This window comes from Gymnoscopelus braueri, assembly GCF_963280865.1.
Source record: "Gymnoscopelus braueri genome assembly, chromosome: 8".
NCBI lineage: Eukaryota > Metazoa > Chordata > Actinopteri > Myctophiformes > Myctophidae > Gymnoscopelus > Gymnoscopelus braueri.
The window spans coordinates 6,736,097-6,755,135 of record NC_137609.1 but is presented as its reverse complement, the minus strand read 5'-3'; the positions used below and the strand labels follow the sequence as shown (position 1 = coordinate 6,755,135).

Below are 19,039 nucleotides of genomic sequence, written 5' to 3'. Positions count from 1 at the left end.
GCGTGCGTGTGGGTGCTCGTTCGTCCGTGTTTGTGTGTGCGTCCGTGTGTGCGTTTGTGTGTGTGTGTGTGTGTGTGTGTGTGTGTGTGTGCGAGTGTGTGCTTGTACGTCTGTTCGTGTTTGTGTGTGCGTGCGCGCCGCGCGTGCATGCATGCGTGTGTGCATGCACATGCGCGTGCGTGCGTGCGTGCACATGCGTGCGTGTGCGTGCGTGTTCGTGTGTGTGTGTGTGTGCGCGTGCGTGTGTGCGCGTGCGTGTGTGCGCATGCGTGTGTGCGCGTGCATGTGCATGTGTGTGTGTGTGCCGGGTAGGATCCCCACTGGGAGCAGACTTTGCCCATGGCCCTGCATGTCTCCTCATAAATATTGGAGGAGAGGAGAACAGTTGTTTTGACTGCCCCCGAGAGCTAAGCTATAGCTTGCGGTTTTTGTGGAAACCGTATACGCATCACCTAAACCATATAACATGAGATAATATAGGATAAAGATAAAACCTTTATTGATCCCCGGAGGGACATTCTAGGGCAGAGCCACAGCCTGAATCATTACCTGAAAAAAAAAAAAGGTTCTCCGTGTCGTGATGCAGGTAATGATGACCTGGGTCAGTGTAGTCTGGTGGCTATGATGAGACCTTCCAGCGGTTGCAACATTGGGCAGAAATCCAAGGTTCCTCTGGACGTCAGGGGGGCCTTGAAATGAAATATGCAGTAGATTGTATCTTTTTATGTTCTATAAATATTACAGGTTGCAGTACAATGATACGACAGGGCTGGAATATCAAGCAGCTCGACCGCTCGCTCCTACCTGTTGGACTGGCTGTATATTCTTTCATTCTGTTCTTCCTGTTGTCCTAATGCCCGTGGTATTCAGTGTTGCCAGAGTTTGCGAGAGAAATAGGCCAGGTCTATGAAAAAACAAGCCCAAAAGAAGCGACTATAGGCCACATGAGCACTTTAAACCTATATGCATTATTGAGTATTTGGAAACAGCCGATCTACAAGCGCACAACGCGTCGCATTGCGACACGTTGTGAGCTTATAGCTCTTTTCAAAACAAATCTTGAAAAAAAATCACTTATTTTTTAAATTTATGAACAGCACAAATCTTATATCTGGAGTCCCTGCTACAGAGGTTCCTGCTATCTTTTCAGATGGGGTTCCACGGCCAAATACATATACATTTGGGGGTCCTTGACATGAAAATGAGTTTGAGAAACACTTGTTTAAACAACATTAGGAAGCAAGCCCAAATAAGCAACTACGCGTTTAGAAACAAAACAAAAAAAAACTCAACCCGCAAACTACCAATATTTACAAGCTACTTTACAGAAAAAACAAGCCCAAAGTCACTTATAATAAGCAAACATGGCAACGCTGATGGTAGTCTGACGTAGACAGACTGTCAGAGATCTCTCTGTATCTAATGATGTGTCTGGGGAAATCTACATTCAATCAGTGGGCTTGGATGCCGGGAGAAAACCAGCGCTAACAAACCTACGCCTACTGCTTTGAAAATCAATCCTGTCTGATGTGATCCCAATATGAAGGAACGCCCTAAAGCAGGGACTCACAAACGTGTTAATTTCAAGGACCCTCAGTTTGATAATTATGCATTAGGCTACAGACCCTCATTTGATACAAGACCCTGAGAGTGTACAAATGGAACCAAATGGACCTGTAACGCATTGGTTCTCAAAGTGGGGACCCCAGCCCCAGCTACATTTCTTATTTCACAATCATATTTACCAATCATATTAACCACTTTGAGCACATTTTAATAGCAGATATACAAGCACACATCTTTATATATATATTTTAAAGCTAACACTTTCAACTCTAATCTTTGCCAGGGGTCATCAATATGTCCTAGACAAGACTTGTCCATGTCCCTGGCAAGTTTTTATTATATGTTCTCAAGACCCAATTATTGAATGTCAGTCTCCATGTTCTCATCAGAATATGTATGATGCTAGTTTACAATGAGAATATGGCACATTAGGAGTCCAGCCTGATCTCACACAACTTAGCATACATTGCACGGACCCAGTGTACGTCATTCCGTGCATAGCCGCCTAGAAAACCCGAAAATCATACATGCATATGTACGGCGAGTCCCGCGGTGGGCGTAACCGGTTGCAACCCAGAAGCAGAGCATGCAGTCCCCACAACATGATTTACCATTCTGTGCCTATCGGTACATAACTCAAACAGCGCTGAGTAGGCTCAAGCGAACGTCGCCACGTTCGGGACGGACAACTCGTTCGCTTTAGCTCACTCGGTGGTCCCTCACGTTGCTCCAGTTCGCTTGAGACTGCGCGCCTCCCAAATGGTTTAGTCAATGGAGGAGATGCGAGGCGGCTATGCACGGATTTTCGGGTTTTCTAGGTGTCTATGCACGGAATGACAGTCCGTGCAATGTATACATATATAAGTTGTGTGAGATCGGGTTGAGGAGTCCATTTGGTTCCATTGTGTTGTGTACACTCTCAGAGTTACAGACCTGTAAGGGTCCATTCGGAGTGGACCCCTTTCAAGGAATCCTGAAGGTCCCTCGACCCACTTTAACCCATTAAGACCTGAGGCGATTCTTAATTTTTTTTTCTAAATCCTAACAGTTTTTTGAAAAAAAATCAAAATCTTTTTTTTTTAAGATTTTTCAAAAATAGCAGATCTACAAGCTCGTAGCGCGGCACTCAGTGCCGCGCTATGAGCTTGTAGATCTGCTATTTTTGAATAGCCAAAGAAATCTAAAGTGACACAGATGCGTTCCAGGTCTTATTGGGTTAAGAACCAATGCACTAGTATACTGTACATATTTAGGTGCTAGCTCTTTCTGTGTTTCTGGTAATATTATTCTCCGCTCATTTTGTATGTAATAGAATCTTTACGAAAATGCCCACCACAAACCAGCATGGTGATGACCCCCCCCCCTGTCCCTGACTGATACATTTGTCCACTGTTTCTCTCTCTGTTTCCCGCCACTACCATCTCCTCCAGGTAGCATGCTAGCAGCAGCAGCAGCATCAGCGACCGCGTCCTCCTTAGACTGCGTGGCGGCGGAGCAGGGCTGCGTCCAGGAGCAGGCCTGCATGGTGCTCTACAGGGTGCTGGAGTACTGCGCCGCCGAGGAGGCCGTGGCGCCGCTGGGCGCCGACGCGCGCTGGGAGTGCCTGGAGGCGCAGAACTCCCTGCAGCAGTACCGCCCCCTGCAGGTGTGCAAGTGCCAGCGCGGCTCTCGCAGGGAAGAGCACTGCCTCAGGGTCTACTGGACCGTGAGGTTTGCAGGTGAGGGGGTTTGGAGTTGCGTCACCAAGACAGCTAAAAGAAAACGTAATTTTTTTTGCTGTCGGGTGGAAACCAAAACTAACTTTTCAGGAAATTTGAAAAAAAAAACGAGTTTTCACTTTACAGATTGTTCAAAAATAGTGGTAAATGGTGCATTTATATAGCGCTTTTATTCAAATCGCTTTACATAGATTGTGCATTACATTCACCCACACATTCACATACACAGATGGCAGAGGAAACCATGCAAGGCACCAACCTGCTCATCGGGAGCAATTAGGGGTTCAGCGTCTTGCTCAAGGACACTTCGACACTAACTCTGGGGGAGCCCGGTATCGAACTGGGAACCTCACGGTTTCCATCCGGCCGCTCTACCGGCCACTCTACCCCTGAACCACTGCCCCTGAGCCAATGAAAATAGCCGATCTACAAGCTCACAAAGCTCTATATTCTGATAGTACTCATTGCTATAGAGTGTTTGTTCAGTATTAGGAGTCTCCTTGTCTCTCCACCTCTTTATTAAACCGAAAATGCATTTTCGTTTCAGTTTCAGTTTCATTTCCAATTTTATCCAACCAGGACAGAGAACTCAATCAGGATACAGATTAAACAAGTGAAATTGGAAGTGATGACACTAAGAAATGAGCAGACAAAATTGGAACTGGAACACTATACAAATTAAGCTTAAAAATGGGTACTTTCTCCTGATTGGCTGAGATTTTGACACCTACCGAAAAATGTATTTTCTGTTTATTAAAGAGCTGGAGAGACAGGGTGACTCCTGTTACTGAAAAAACACTCTATAGCAATGATTACTATCAGAATATAGTATTTTAACCTTTTAACAAAATACTTTTTGTTTTAACCAAAAAATATCACTTACCCTACCTTTAAGACCTGGAGGGCAGGCGATCTCAAGTGGTGTCAAATCACACCATGGCGCCATGACTAATTCAAGGCTGTTTACCTTGTAGAGCCCCTGTAGTACCTTTGATACCTTTGATAATTACCAGGTCTTTCATAAGACCCGGTAATTAAGACCAGGGACGCAGAGCGCATTTTAGAACCGAAGGGGACGCGCAGCGTTTTTTCCCCGGGTTTGTTACTTTTTGGGGGGGTTTTGTTACTCTATTTCGGTTAATTCAGTACAAAAAATGTACTCCATGAAGTGTAGATGTCGTAGGTTTTTTCTTTTTCTTTTTTCTTCATCCCAAAAGTGGGGGGATATCCCCCCCCCCCCCCATGCAACTGAGTATGTTCAAACCCGCCCCCCCCCCCCTCCTATAGAGTTGAAATATGGAGATACAAGGTTTCTACCCGACAGCAATGATTGCATGCATTTTTGTGAAGAAAAACGTGCACATGTTGTGTGACATGTGTGTAGTGACTGTTGTGTTGTTGTGATCCTTGTAGCGTATGAGGAGTATGACGTGTGTGTAGTGACTGTTGCGTTGTTGTGTTCCCTGTTGTAGCGTATGAGGAGTATGACGTGTCCCCTTATGAAGAGCTGGAGTTGAACTTAGTGAGACACATTGAAATGTCCCGCATGGCCTCCATCATGGCAGGTAGGCTACTGTTTTTCTGTGAAAATACTTTTACTGCTCCTAGTATTGATGATCTCTTGTATAGTACTGTATGCCTTTATATGTATTGATGAATTGAGGACCACAAGGAAACAAGCCCTCAGGGCTTTTTGTGTTATCCTTTTAGCAATTTTGTGGTCTCCCCATATCACCCTTGTATAACTGTACTTGGGTTCAATCTCAACAGGCCTGAAAATTAAGGCCCGGCCTTAACTGAAAACCAGAAAAAGTGTCATCATGCGCTTAATGTCCTCAAAGTCACGCATCCAACAAGATTTGAACTGAGCAGATTGGACTTTACGTTCCAGAGATAATGGCCAAAACATCTTGAAAACAGACACTTCCACAGTTGTCTGATTTTTGAGTTTTGGCCATTTTCGTCTTTTTTTTTTATAACACGGGCTAGGAAGGTCGGACGGCAACGAACTAGATACCTGAGTAAAGTTCACTTTGAGCTGCATCCAACACATTCACTGCCATTGCCGTTGGCCTTACCGTTCGTTTTTTGTTGTTGTTTTTTTTCACGGAACCCGAGGCTCGGCTCTGCCTGACTAATTAGCATACATTTTCTTCCCGGCCCGAAAACGTCGGGTCGGGTTGGGGCAGAATTTGAGAACTCTAAACTGTACCTCTGTACTTTTTGCAAACTGTTGAAAATCGTTTGAAAAGTGTTCAATCGATCAATCTCTCTCCAACGACCTTGCAGCTTCCTCTCTGACTCTGGACGGGCAGAACCAGTGTCTGAAGGCGGCCCAGGACTGCGGCCTCTACGAGAAGTGCGGCTCGCTGCGCTCGGAGTACGTGGTGGCCTGCACCAAGCGGGCCACCGGCTCCGACGGCGGCTGCAACCGGCAGAAGTGTCACCGGGCGCTGCGGCGCTTCCTGGAGCGCGTGCCGGAGGAGTACAGCTTCGCCCTGCTCTTCTGCCCCTGCACCGACACGCTGTGCGGCGAGCGGCGCCGGAAGACCATCGTCCCGTCCTGCTCCTACGAGGAGGCCACCGCGCGGGGAGAGGAGAGGACGGGCAATAAACCCAACTGCCTCAGCCTGCAGAACTACTGCACCAGGGACGAGCTGTGTAGGTCAGTGGGTTACAGTGTGGGGGGGGGGGGCAGGGGGCACCGCTGGGGGCAATACTAGGGGCACCACTGGATGCACCGCTGGGGCACTACTGGGGCACCGCTGGGGCACCACTGGGGCAATACTAGGGGCACCGCTGGGGCACCACTGGGGCACCACTGGGGTACCACTGGGGCAATACTGGGGGCACCGCTGGGGGCACCACTGGGGGCACCACTGGGGGCAATTGCAAAGCAGAGGAAAAACTAAAAACTTGAATAAGTTATAAAAGTATATACTGTAAAGTGCAATTTACAATCTAGGCATTTAGCACATTTAGCATTTAATACAGAGCGACTTACACTAAGCAAGGTAAACACGAGGTAATACATCAAATGCATAGAGACAGTGTAGCGATCTATGATCATAAGTAAACCACGAACCTATCATCAGTCATTATAAATATAATATCAATAGGTCCGGTATTGACTTGTTCCGCCAGTGGTTGAACAGTTAAGTTAATGCAAGTAAAACCAGTCAGTCACACACTACAACATGCTACCAATTAAACCACCATCAGTGCTGCAGTTTGGAGGAACTAAGGTGAGAAATGCGTGCTATCTTTTGTTATATGTAGCTGTTGATATTTTATGAAGGCGCTGTGCGTGTGGGGGAGGGAGGGGCATCAGAGAAAGCTTGCCTGGAGCGGCAATTGGGTCTGCACCGGCCCTGTTCGAGCTGTGATGCATTGTTAGGTTGTAGATTGGCTGTTTTTGTTATTTTAGGCGTAGGCCATTTTCGCAATAGGTGGGCAGCGGCCTAGAGGCTTGTTGTGGGTCCTTAACATTGAAAACATTTAGGATCCCCTGGTGTAGGTGAGCTGGATGCTCCAAATGACAACAGATCAATACTGCATGAGGATTCAGGAACTTCTCTAATCACCTCAAAACAGCCACAGCATCTCCTCACAGTGCACTGACTGCATCACAAACTAAACAACCACAAAGCATCTTCTAGCTCTTATCAGCTCCTATAAGTGGCCATTGATCAGCCCAAGGAAGTGTCCCTGTATCACCCTCATTAATGTTATGCTACCTCACTGGAATAAAGAGGAACTTTTTGTTTACGCCATGGAGGTGCAGAAGGCATCTAGAACAGGTTTGTCTGTATCTCTGTATGTATCTCTGTATCTCTGTATCTCTGTCCCCACAAAAGTAGACCAATCATCAGTGGTGGAAAAAGTACTGAAATGTTTTACTTAAGTAAAAGTCCAGAATTCAAAATGTACTTAAGTAAAAGTACAAAAGTATTGGTATGAAAATGTATTTAAAGTACCAAAAGTCGAAAGTACTCATTATGCAGAATGTCCCATTTCATAAGTTTGCAAATGTATAAAAAATCTTTGAAAAATAGGATTTCTACAAGCTCACAATGCATCGCAACGCACTGTGAACTTGTAGATCGGCTATTTTCAAATGGCCGAAATATATATAGGGCTGAAGTGGTTAATGTATGTTTTGTAATAATAATCCAAATCTACAAAGTAACTAAAGTTTTCAAATAATTTTAGTGGAGTAAAAGTGCAATATTTGCCTCTGAGATGTAGTGCAGTAGAGGTAAAAGTACTGAAAATTGGAAATACTCCAGTAAAGTAAAAAATACCTCAGAAATTACACACTCACCGCCAAAGGGGAGAATTCTCCCCTTTGCAGTCAATGGTGTTTACCGCCAAAGGGGAGAATTCTCCCCTTTTTGTAATTTTTTTTAATTTTGTTTTTGGATTTCTAAAATGTTTCTCTAATTTTTGAGTATTACATTTTTTTCGTTATTCACAACGAATTAGGAGATCAAAAATAAAAATAAAAATCCATTCACTTCAATGTTAAAAAATACACGGACAAATAATTCACATTTTTTCTATAAAAAATCATTAAAACCGCTGGCACATTATGAATAAATTCGGGCAGTCAATGTGTTAAGTACAGTACTTGAGTAAATGTACTTAGTTACTTAGGGTTTGTTCTGGTGTCCCTATATCACCCTCATTAATGTTGCTACCTCACTGGAATAAAGAGGAACTTTTTGTTTACGGCGTGGTGGAGCTGAAGGCATCTAGAACAGGTTTGTCTGTATCTCTGTATCTCTGTCCCCACAAAAGTAGACCAATATCATTAGCACATTCATTGGTGATGTGTAGTCATTGTTCAAGATGTATGCACAGTGGTGTAAAGTAACAAAGTACATTTACTCAAGTACTGTACTAAAGTACAATTTTGAGGTATTTTTTACTTTACTGGAGTATTTCCAGTTTTCAGTACTTGTACTTCTACTCTCAGGGGCAAATACTGTACTTTTACTCCACTACAATTATTTGAAAACTTTAGTTACTAGTTACCTTTTAGACTTCTTATTGTCACAAAACACACTAACCACTTCAGCCCTATATAGATTTCGGCCATTTGAAAATAGCAGATCTACAAGCTCACAATGCGTTGCGATGCAACGCATTGTGAGCTTGTAGATCGTCTATTTTCAAAACATTTTGTATACATTTTGAACTTGTGAAATGTGACATTCTGCATAATGAGTACTTTTACTTACTTGAAGTATATTTTGATGCCAATACTTTTGTACTTTTACTCAAGTACATTTTTAATTCCGGACTTTCACTTGTAACAGAGTATTTCTACATTGCAGTATTGATACTTTTACTTAAGTAAGAAATGTGATTTTGTGTTTTTTCCACCACTGTGTATAAATCACTATAGCTGAGTGTAAAAGGAAGACTCCCACTACATTAAGACTGAAGAAATAATTAGAATTGACATTTTATTAAGATGTATAGACCTTTAGTAGTCCTGTTGGAGAAATTCAGTTTCGGCTTCACCCAGCTGATGTGTGGGGGGGGGGGCAGGAGGCGAACGAGTGACCTTCTGATTACCAGACGTGTGTCTCTACTCTACTCATTAAGCTACGGCCAACACCATCATCTAATGTCATTTAAAGGGATAGTACAGCCTTTTTTTCTATCGATTAGGCACCCCATGGAGACTTGAATTCATGGATATTTTTTAGTTTTTGTTGCATTCCTAAAACCATAATTTGGTGACCGGCAGGCAGCGGTTCCGGTAAAGACACAAAGGAGTCAAATTATTGGCTTAGGAATGAGTCAAAAACAAAAAAATATCCATGAATTCAAGTCTCCATGGGGTGACTAATCAATAGGAAAAAAAAGTCATTTTGGGGGTGAACTATCCCTTTAATGTATCGTGGGCAATCCTGGAGTTTAAACTTTATTCTGATGTTAGAACACTCTGAAAGAGAACTTACTGGCTTGGAATCTAAAAAGTTTTTCAAAGTTAGTGGTCCAGCAGAAAGTGTTGTTTCCATCGCACACAGTGTGGTAGAAGGATATAATGCCCACATGGAGCTGGCTGCAGATGAGGTGTCTAGCAAGGAAGAAGGAAGAACTGGGTATGAATAACCCATTCACGCCGGGAACGCATCTCCGTCATTTTACGATTTCTTTGGCTGCGTGCCGTGCTATATATGAGCTTTTGTATATCTGCAATTTTTTTTTTCATCGTGAAAATGTGTGCAAATCTTTGAATATATATATTTTTTAAAGCGAACATTTGTAACTCAAATCTTTGCTTCTGGCGATATTACTGGGAAATATTTTACAAATATTCGCTTTAAAAAGTACATATTCAAAGATTTGCACACATTTTCACGATTTTTCAAAAATAGCAGATCTACAAGCTCATATAGCCTGCATATCTGCTATTTTTGAGGATCCAAAAGAAATCTTAAAATGACAGAGAAGCCTTCCCGGAGTGAAAGGGATAATGAATGCAGCCTAGCTGTGCCTGGCTGGCTGGCTGGCTCACACACTCATTGTGCTCCTTGTACTGTTCCTGGCGTTAGCAGAAAGAATACGTTGATATATGTGACACGATCGCGGTTGTAGAACATCTGCTCACAGTATGACGTGTGTGTAGATATTATACAGTATACGTAGGTCCAACCATCACAGTGTTATTACCTCCCTGGTTCTACTGACAGAACATTTGTACTTTTTAGTACCTACGGTATACAGTATGGAGGAGTCTGGAGGCAGATTGCACTATATCCATCCATCAGGATTCACTTCCACTCACAGTTTTGATTGATCGATTGAATATTTTATTAGACAGAGATGTAAAACAGCACAAGTATAGTAAAACACAAAAAAAAGGATATCGTTGCTGTCGGGCAGAAACCTCTTATCTCCATATTTTTTCGTTAATTAACGTCCTTACTTGATCATACTACAGCGTCATACAAAAGCATGAAATGTAGCAGATCTCCTTCAATGCATGAGAGCCAACTGACCTTCTTATCACCTGACAGGGGGTTAGTTTCCCCGGTAGGACGTAGCGCGTGGAAGGAACACGTTATTTAAAAAGAGAACATGCAAACTCCACACAGAGTAGGCCCTTTCGCCAACCCCACCTAGGGTATGGGCGCTGATGACGCGGAGGAGAAGACACGCCCACAGCATCCCCGGCGGGAATCGAACCTGGACCTTCTAGCTGTGAGGCGACAGCGCTACCGGCTGCTTTCCCGGTCTTAAAGGGTTAATGAACGGCAGAGTCTCCGGTAGCGTTGACCAGCCACCCCGTCATCCAATTAATGGCTCAGGAATGCGACAAAAACTGAAAAGAATCTCCATGAATTCATGGCTTCATGGGGCGTATAACTGATAGAAAATGATGTGTGAACTACTCTAAGGCAAGGCATGGAAAGGTATGGCATGCCAAGGCAGACCAGCTTATATTTATACCACAAGAAGGGAATTCAAAGTACTTTGCACAAAACATTCAAAGCAGTAAGTAAAAGTGTAAAAGAAATATATTGTAAAAAGACATTCGAATACAATTAAAAACAGCAATTAAAGAGTTAAGAGAATAGAAACATAAAATACTAGCTTCAGGTTACAGTGCCAACGGAGGAAATCAATCAAAAAAAAAACTCAATGAAAAGGCAACAGCAAACAGAAAAAGTCTTTCAGCTTTGATTTAAAAAAGAACTGAGAGTTGCAGCAGACCTGCAGTTTTTCCGGGAGTTTGTTCCAGATATGTGGCTGAATGAAAGTGAAATGTTTGAAATATTTTCTGCACAGTACATGCACAATGTACTTATGATCAAAATGTTTTTCATCTTTTGTAGGGGCTCTGAATCCCCCAAACTCTAGCTGTCAAAACATCACCGGAAAATGCCTAACTCTGCTTTCCTCCTCCTCTTTTCTTTCTTTCTGTGTGTGCGCGCGTGTGTGTGTGTGTGCGTGTGTTAGATCTCGGCTTGCGGATTTCCAGCATAATTGCCAGTCATCTCCACAGTCCCCCTCCGGCTGTGTTCGGGAGAGCAGGGCCATGTGCCTGAAGGCATACGCTGGACTCATAGGTGAGGAGAGAGGGTGGGAGAGAGAGAGAGAGAGAGAGAGAGACACGCACATGTGAACTTAACAATTGATTGTATATTATAGTGGCGTGGCTGTTGACAATGATGATAATTGCATATGAGAGAGAGGGGGAGGGAGAGAGAGAGAGAGAGAGAGAGGGAGGGAGGGAGAGATAGATAGAGAGAGAGATACAGGGGGGTGGAAGAGAGATAGAGATAAAGGGAAAGAGTAAGGGGGTTGAGAGAAAGGTTGAGAGTGGTGAGAGAGAGAGAAGGTATAGAGAGAGAGGAAAGAAGGGAAAGGGAGGGAGAGACAGAGTAAGATAATGAGAAAGAGGGAGAGAGGGAGAGAGAGACGGGAAGAAAGAGAGAGAGAGAGATGGAGAGAAGAGAGAGAGAGAATGACAGGTGGAGTGAAAAGGGAATCGCAATCAAAAGAAACACTGAGAAAGAGAGAGATTGATTGACGGTTGGCGGCGGTTGCTATGGAAACGTTATTCACCTCTGCATCAGAAGCTGTTTATTGGTTTAGTGTGACTCGGCGCATTACTCACACGCAGAGACGAGAGGAGAAGAAAAGACAAACAAAGGAGATAAAGAGAAGAAAGCATAAATAAAAAACTCATTTCTATTATCTGTTAACAACTCAGTTTGAGAGTAGATATATCAGCAAGGACTTGCAGGAACATTTTGGTTTTTCAGTTAGGAAATCTTCCCGTTTCTAGCGCACATAGCTCTCTGCAGGAGGTTATCAAAACGTCAAACCCCAAACATTTACCGCTCTGGGGCATCTAGACAGCCCAAAGCCTAGGATTTCCAAAAATGTGCAGTTGTTATTTATGTGATTTTCCTCTAGATGCTACTTTTTGTAAACAGAAAGTTTTGGCCTGTTATTTTGATCAACACTTACCCCTTTGGGGGGGAGACAGCAGAACCCCCACGGCTACAGACATGTTGGACTCGCAGCGCACATACACTTTTAAAGAACTGATTGTGCTGGAAAGTTAACAACTTTTAAAAACACTATAAATAGTGTCCCCCAGGGCTCTATACTAGGCCCGCTAGTATTTCTCTCCACACCAAATCTCTTGGCCCCAGAATAGGGGTGCTATAGGGTTAAAGTTAGACCCCAGAATAGGGGTGCCAGGGTTAAAGTTAGACCCCAGAATAGGGGTGCTAGGGTTAAAGTTGATTTGAAGAACGCCACCACAAAGTGAAATATTACCATTAACAGTATTCAGCCGGTAGAAGTTTTACCAGTGCAGTCCAGCTGTGCTGTGTGTGTCCCGTTGCGTCGAAACCAAGGTCTCAGTGCGTCTGTCTGTCTCTTCCTGAACCCTGCAGGCACCATCATGACTCCCAACTACGTCAGTAACAGCAGCATGGACGTGTCTCAGTGGTGCAGCTGTGAGGGCAGCGGCAACGAGTGGCAGGGCTGTCAGCGCATCCTCCAGATGTTCACCAACAACGTCTGTCTGCGTGAGTACAGCACACACATCCTCCAGATGTTTAGGCCTGTCACAATTATTACATAATCGTCTAATCGCAATAGAGCACTGAAGTCCTGACGTCACTACCGATAGAGGGCGCTGTTCCGCTGGTTCGTGGCTTTATTTTTTGTGTTGAAATCCCCATTGGGGAATCTTAGATCGCCTCATACTGTATAAGAACTGTGTTCCAAACATAAGCACACCACCCCGGCGATTTTACTCATATGGATATTGACTGAAGGTGGAAATGTACCCAAAGAGTAACACAATAAACGCTAGAAACGAGTCAAACGACCCCAAAGACTACATTTCCCATGAACGCGGCTGCTGTAGGGGACGGTGATTTCAGACCCGGAAGTGTAGTTCTGAAGACTTTTAAGGGAGAATTCATTCCGTTTTCACCAGAAACAGGCTGTATCAAATATGAATGAATATCATAAACGATGCAGAGCCACCCCCCTTGACAGAATCGCCAGGGTGGTGTGTTCATGTTTGGAACACAGTTCTTCTATGAGGCGATCTAAGATTCTCCAATGGGGATATCAACACAAAACATAAAGCCACGAACCAGTGGAACAGCGCCCTCTAGCTGCAGTGACGTCAGACTTCGGTGCTCTATTAAGAGGCACTCGTGCTGATTTTGTTAGAGACTGGTCACCAATTGCAAGGTTTTTAAAAGAAGAATGGAAAAGAGTCATTTGTATGGGAGTGACCAATATACGAGAAAGCGTACAGTCTAACTGCATTTGGGGAGTGTACATGACTACTACTATTTTTATTAGTATTATTATATATATTTTTGTAATTGTTAGTTGCTGGCTTGTTGTTGATTCTGTCTATTTTATTTTTTGTGTATAATGTTGTCTTATGTGTCCTGTATTGAACACTTCATTGTCAAAAAACTATACAAATATTGAAAGAGAGAAACACTCGGCCCCAGAAATCCAGTATAAGTCGGGCTCTATAAGCCTTGAACTCCTTATCACTGGATTCTTGTGATTTATAAATTGAAGCTTATTCTCTAGACTGTGTACTTGTTGTACGTCTAAGATAACCATGTCAGTCAAATACCTAAAAGAAATGCTGTTGCTGTGCAACACCTTGCGATAAAGATCATTCTCAAAGTGCTTATTAACCCATTCAAACCGGGAACGCATCTGTGTAACCACTTTAACCATTACTTTGGCTATTCAAAAATACCAGATATACAAGCTCATAGTGCTATGAGCTTGTAGATCTACATTTTTTTTGAAAAATCATGAACATTTTTGCAAATCTTTGAATGTATATATGTATTTTTAAGCAAACATTTTTAGCTCGAATCTTTTCTTCTGGGGGGTCCCTGGAACAACATTTTGGGTGGTCCTTGACATGAAAAAAGTTTGAGAACGATATAGAATGATATTATAGCAACAAAATATATATATTTTGTATAACTGTTGCGTTCCCGGTCTAAATGGGTTAAATAAAAATTGACTCGCCTTGGGTAATTTCACGCCAAAAACTTTTCCCCAGTCACTGAACTTGTAATCACGGAGTCAATCAGGCCTGGCAACCAGCAGCTATTCAGCATGTCACCAGGTAGCTGTCAAACCTCAGGCGGTCTCCAGTTAAAGTGGCATTTTCCTTGGCAAGGCCCCCCCCCCTGTCAGTCAGGCAATTTATGAACCTAATTGGCAGCAGCTTTACTGTGCTGGCGACTCTAATTATGGCCATATACGTGATTGATGATGTTTGATGTGGCCGCCTCAAGGATGAATGATGATATCAATTTATACTGGTGGATGACGATGGGGGGCGTCTGTTGCTTTTTCTTTTTCTTTCTTTCTAGGCAACGCCATCAGCTCCATGGGCAGCGCGTCGGCGTCGCCGCCGCACCCCGCGGGAAGCAGCACGCCCGTGCCGCCGGCGGCCTCGCGGCCCTCGCCCCAGGTGTACCAGGAGAGAGACAACCCCGGCAGAGACAACACCCTGACACATCTGAACAGTGTAAGTTCAGGGGATCTCACACTAGATGTACATGAAGCTTGTAGCGCGGCATGGAAGCGACACGCTGTGAGCTTGTGGAGCTGCTATTTTTTAATAGCCATCTTATAGATGGATAAAGTGGTTAAAATGTGATGCTGTATTAATACATTTTACTGGGGACCCCCTGGAATCCCCCCAAGGACCGCCGGGGGTCCCCGGACTCCACTTTGAGAAGCACTGGTGTATGCTCTCTCTCTCTCTCTCTCTCTCTCTCTCTCTCTCTCTCTCTCTCTCTCTCTCTCTCTCTCTCTCTGTTCTCTCTCTTGAAAGGAGAGCTGGCTGTGATTTGTCAGTTGTGTTGTCGCTAATGAATTCCTCCTTTTTTTTCCGGCTATGTTTGCAGTTATGAGGAATGTGTGAACATGAAAGAAAGAACATATTTACACAGCAAGTTGTCAAAAAGAAGAGATTCAAAATTGAGCAAAACAATTTGCAACTATGTACAATATAGAGCAGTGGTTCTCAAACTTTTTCATGTCAAGGACCCCCAAAAGGATGTGTATTTGGCCGTGGACCCCCCCACCCCTGGGGGTCCCCGGACCCCACTTTGAGAACCAACGATATAGAGGACATGGGTTCATGCCTATATGTTCCCTCAGCCCTATATTTTCCCTCGGTTTGCTTCGCACGAAAATAGCCGATCTGCAGTACCAGAGAGCTCGTAGATCTGCTATTTTCGGCTGGTTTGCAAATCTCATTAAATAAATAAACCCAAGTAGCGTCTTTCCTGAGTAAAGATGAGATCTGAGTCAACACGCGGCCAACATCATTACACTCTCTCTCTCTCTCTCCCTCTCCCTCTCCCTCTCTCTCTCTCTCTCTCTCTCTCTCTCTCTCTCTCTCTCTCTCTCTCTCTCTCTCTCTCTCTCTCACTCACCCATATCTCTCAATATGGGTTCAGGATTATAACCATAGGTATCGTCCAGAATTAGAATCAGCCGTTCCGGGTTAATATTCATTTATTCACACTCATACTGGCTCCCTATCCCCCCTTCGTTTTTCCTCGCTGTCCTCCTAATCCCCCCCTCATTCCTCCTATCTCTCCTCTCCTCCTATCCAATCCCACAATCCTGCACAGTTTACCCACATCACCTCCTCACACTGGTAAGCTGCGTGGTGCATCCTGTATTTTAATTCAGAGATATCACTTTAATCGTTTTCTTTTTTTGTCCACCTTCCCTTTTAACCCATTAAGCCCGGAAACGCATCTGTGTCACTTCAGATTTATTTTGGCTATATTAAAAAAATAGCAGATCTACAAGCTCATAGTGCGGCACTCTATGAGCTTGTAGATCTGTTTTGTTTTGAAAAATCTTGAACATTTGTGCAAAGCGAACATTTGTAAAATATGTTGTTCCAGGGACCCCCCAAAAGCAAAGATTTGAGTTACAAATGTTCGCTTAAAAAAATATATATTCAAAGATTTACACACATTTTTATGATTTTCAAAAAATAGCAGATCTACAAGCTCATAGCGCGGCACTCAGCTTGCATATCTGATATTTTTGAATAGCCAAAGAAATCTAAAATGACACACGTGTTCCCGGTCTTTTCTTTTCTTCTTTTTTTTTATCCCACGATTTTGTAACCCATTTTTCCACCCAGTAATCCTGGGTGCTACACTCCCTCTGCCAGCCAAGGGAGAGCCGAGCTCATGCCTCCTTCAATGCATGAGAGCTAGCAAGCCGCTTCTCATCACCTGACAGGGGGAGGTTCCCTGGTTAGACGTAGCGCGTGGAAGGAACACGTTATTCCAACCAGTTCCTTTCCCCTCCATCAGCGTTCCCGGTCTTAATGGGTTAAAATGCTACATGTAGAATCCTCTCATTAAAATACATGACTGTGAAATTAGCTGTGATTACACATTCTAATGTCAGCAGCAAACAGAGGGAAAAGTGAAAGTGGCTGATTCTGACAAAAAGAAAAGTCCCAAAAGGCATTCTTTACACTGCATTGGTTCTCAAAGTGGGGTCCGGAGGACCCCCAGGGGTCCTTGGGGGGTGTTGGCTATTAAAGGGATAGTTCACCCAAAAACTAAAAAAAAATCTATCGATTAGTCACTCCTAGCCTGGTAAACCCCCCCCCCTCCGGAAATCTAATTTCCATTTGATTTCAGGAGTTGGTCTGGCATGAACTCCTATTTGGCTATTTGGCTGTGGGCGGGAGCTGGGCGGGAGTAATACCGTTGACTGACAACCCCTTCAGCCAATCAGCAGTTCGTTCCACCACCACCACAGAGCAACGTGACGCAAGGGGACATTTGAAAGGGCCATATGCCGAAAATAGGTTGCTTTATTCAGATACATGAGTGTCACTGCCCGCCCCTGCCTGGTCTCTGAATGTTTGTGACCCGGGGACCTTCTGTTTCCCAGGCGGCCCCACTCTACTCTACCCACTCAGCTACTGAGGCCATCATCTCATATGAGAGGCAGCTGTAGCTGAGTGGGTAGAGTAGAGTAGAGAGGCCGTCTGGGAATTAAAGGTTGCCGGGTTCAACCCTCCACTCTCCCAGTCTATACGTGTCAACATGTCCCTGAGCGAGGCACTTAACCCCTATGGCAGTCACATGCCAAGTCCTCACCAGCCACCACGTATTGCAGTGGTTCTCAGTCTTTTTAATTGAGTTCAAAAGTGTACAAATGTGTACATCTCTCAGAGTTACAGACCTGTAAGGCTCAATTTGGAACCTCCTTAAGGAACCCTAAAGGTCTCTGGACCTCCACTTTTACATGGGATGTTCTCTCCAAGATCACTTAGGAACATTTCGAGGACAAAAACCTGAATTATTATTCCCCTATGTCCCCCTCTCTTTTCCAGATGGAGGAAAGCGAGGAAGACAACGATGAGGACGAAATGGCAGAGGACAGCCAGGAATTCAACGTTATTCCGCCGTATTCCGAAAAGGACAACAGCGTGGAACCGGTGGCCAAAGGCAGCCATCGGGGAACGGCCAACCGCGGCGCGCTGCCCATGCTACCGCTAATGCTATTACCTCTGGTTAGCCCAGGCTTGGAGTGTTGGGGCTACTGACACCTTCACACCTTCAGTACCACCTTCCAGACCACCACAACCACCCACCTCCACCCCCCCCATACACTCAGCTACCACCTCCGTCACCACCACCACCTTCACTACAGCACTGGGACAGTCGGAGGACAATCGCAAAAACAAAGGAAGAAACGGAAATTACACCCGCTGGCTTTGTAAACCCTTTTGCTTTCTTTCTTTAGTCTCGTCGTAGTAATCTCGTCTGTCACTCGCACACCGCTATCCCTCCGGCCTCGTCGATATGCGTAGCACGTGGGCGGCGGTCCCATCTGGCCCGTCGTAATATCCTCGTCGAGGACGCGGGCGCCTCGAGGCAGATACGGCCCGATGATACATGGCTGTGCGGATGAATTGATAATCGCTTGAATTGGTGAATAGTCTATCTAGGGAACTGCCTCTCCTTCAACTTTAATGTGTTGTTTTTGACAGGATTGCTCACTCAAGCCCCCGAGGCCACACGTTCTCTCTCTCTCTACACACCCAACAGAACACTCCTCCTGGAAATCAACACTCAAGCAGCTAGCTCTGCTACCACCGCTACCGCTACTGCTGCTGCATGCGCCCATGCCTGACATGTGAGCTTTTTTTCCCTTCGTTTCCTTCCCCTGTTTTGTAACTCACGTTCAGTGGTGGAAAGTAACTAAGTACATTTACTTAAGTAGTACTTGAGTACTATTTTGAGGTATTTGTACTTTACTTGAGTATTTCCAATATTCAATACTTTTACTTCTACTCCACTACATCTCAGAGGCAAATATTGTACTTTTACTCGACTACATTTATTTGAAAACTTTAGTTACTAGTTACTTTGCAGATGTAAATTATCATATTATAAAACGCACATTAACCACTTTAGCCCTATTTTATACATAGGCTATTTGAAAATAGCCGATCTACATGCTCACAACGCGTCGCATCGCGACGCGTTGTGAGCTTGTAGATCTGCCATTTTCAAACATTTCAGTACTTTTACTTTTGGTACTCAAGTGCATTTTGATACCAATACCTTTGTACTTTTACTCAAGTGAATTTTGAACACCAGACTTTTACTTGTAACAGAGTACTTCTACATTTCAGTATTGATACTTTTACTCAAGTAAAGTAT

The 19,039-nt window shown here is 44.2% G+C and overlaps 1 protein-coding gene across 1 annotated transcript in view; it reads left to right on the top strand.

Moving 5' to 3' along the window:
• Window positions 1-18,561, top strand: part of LOC308090198 (GDNF family receptor alpha-4-like) — a 44,202-nt gene extending 25,641 nt beyond the window's left edge. The window contains exons 2-8 of the mRNA XM_080435262.1: window positions 2,997-3,284; window positions 4,757-4,849; window positions 5,574-5,949; window positions 11,262-11,371; window positions 12,713-12,847; window positions 14,690-14,847; window positions 17,704-18,561. Of these exons, the coding sequence (XP_080291388.1) occupies window positions 2,997-3,284; window positions 4,757-4,849; window positions 5,574-5,949; window positions 11,262-11,371; window positions 12,713-12,847; window positions 14,690-14,847; window positions 17,704-17,916 (1,373 nt within the window). The 3' untranslated portion in view covers window positions 17,917-18,561. The remainder of the gene's footprint in view (window positions 1-2,996; window positions 3,285-4,756; window positions 4,850-5,573; window positions 5,950-11,261; window positions 11,372-12,712; window positions 12,848-14,689; window positions 14,848-17,703) is intronic.
• Window positions 18,562-19,039: the final 478 nt, after the last annotated feature.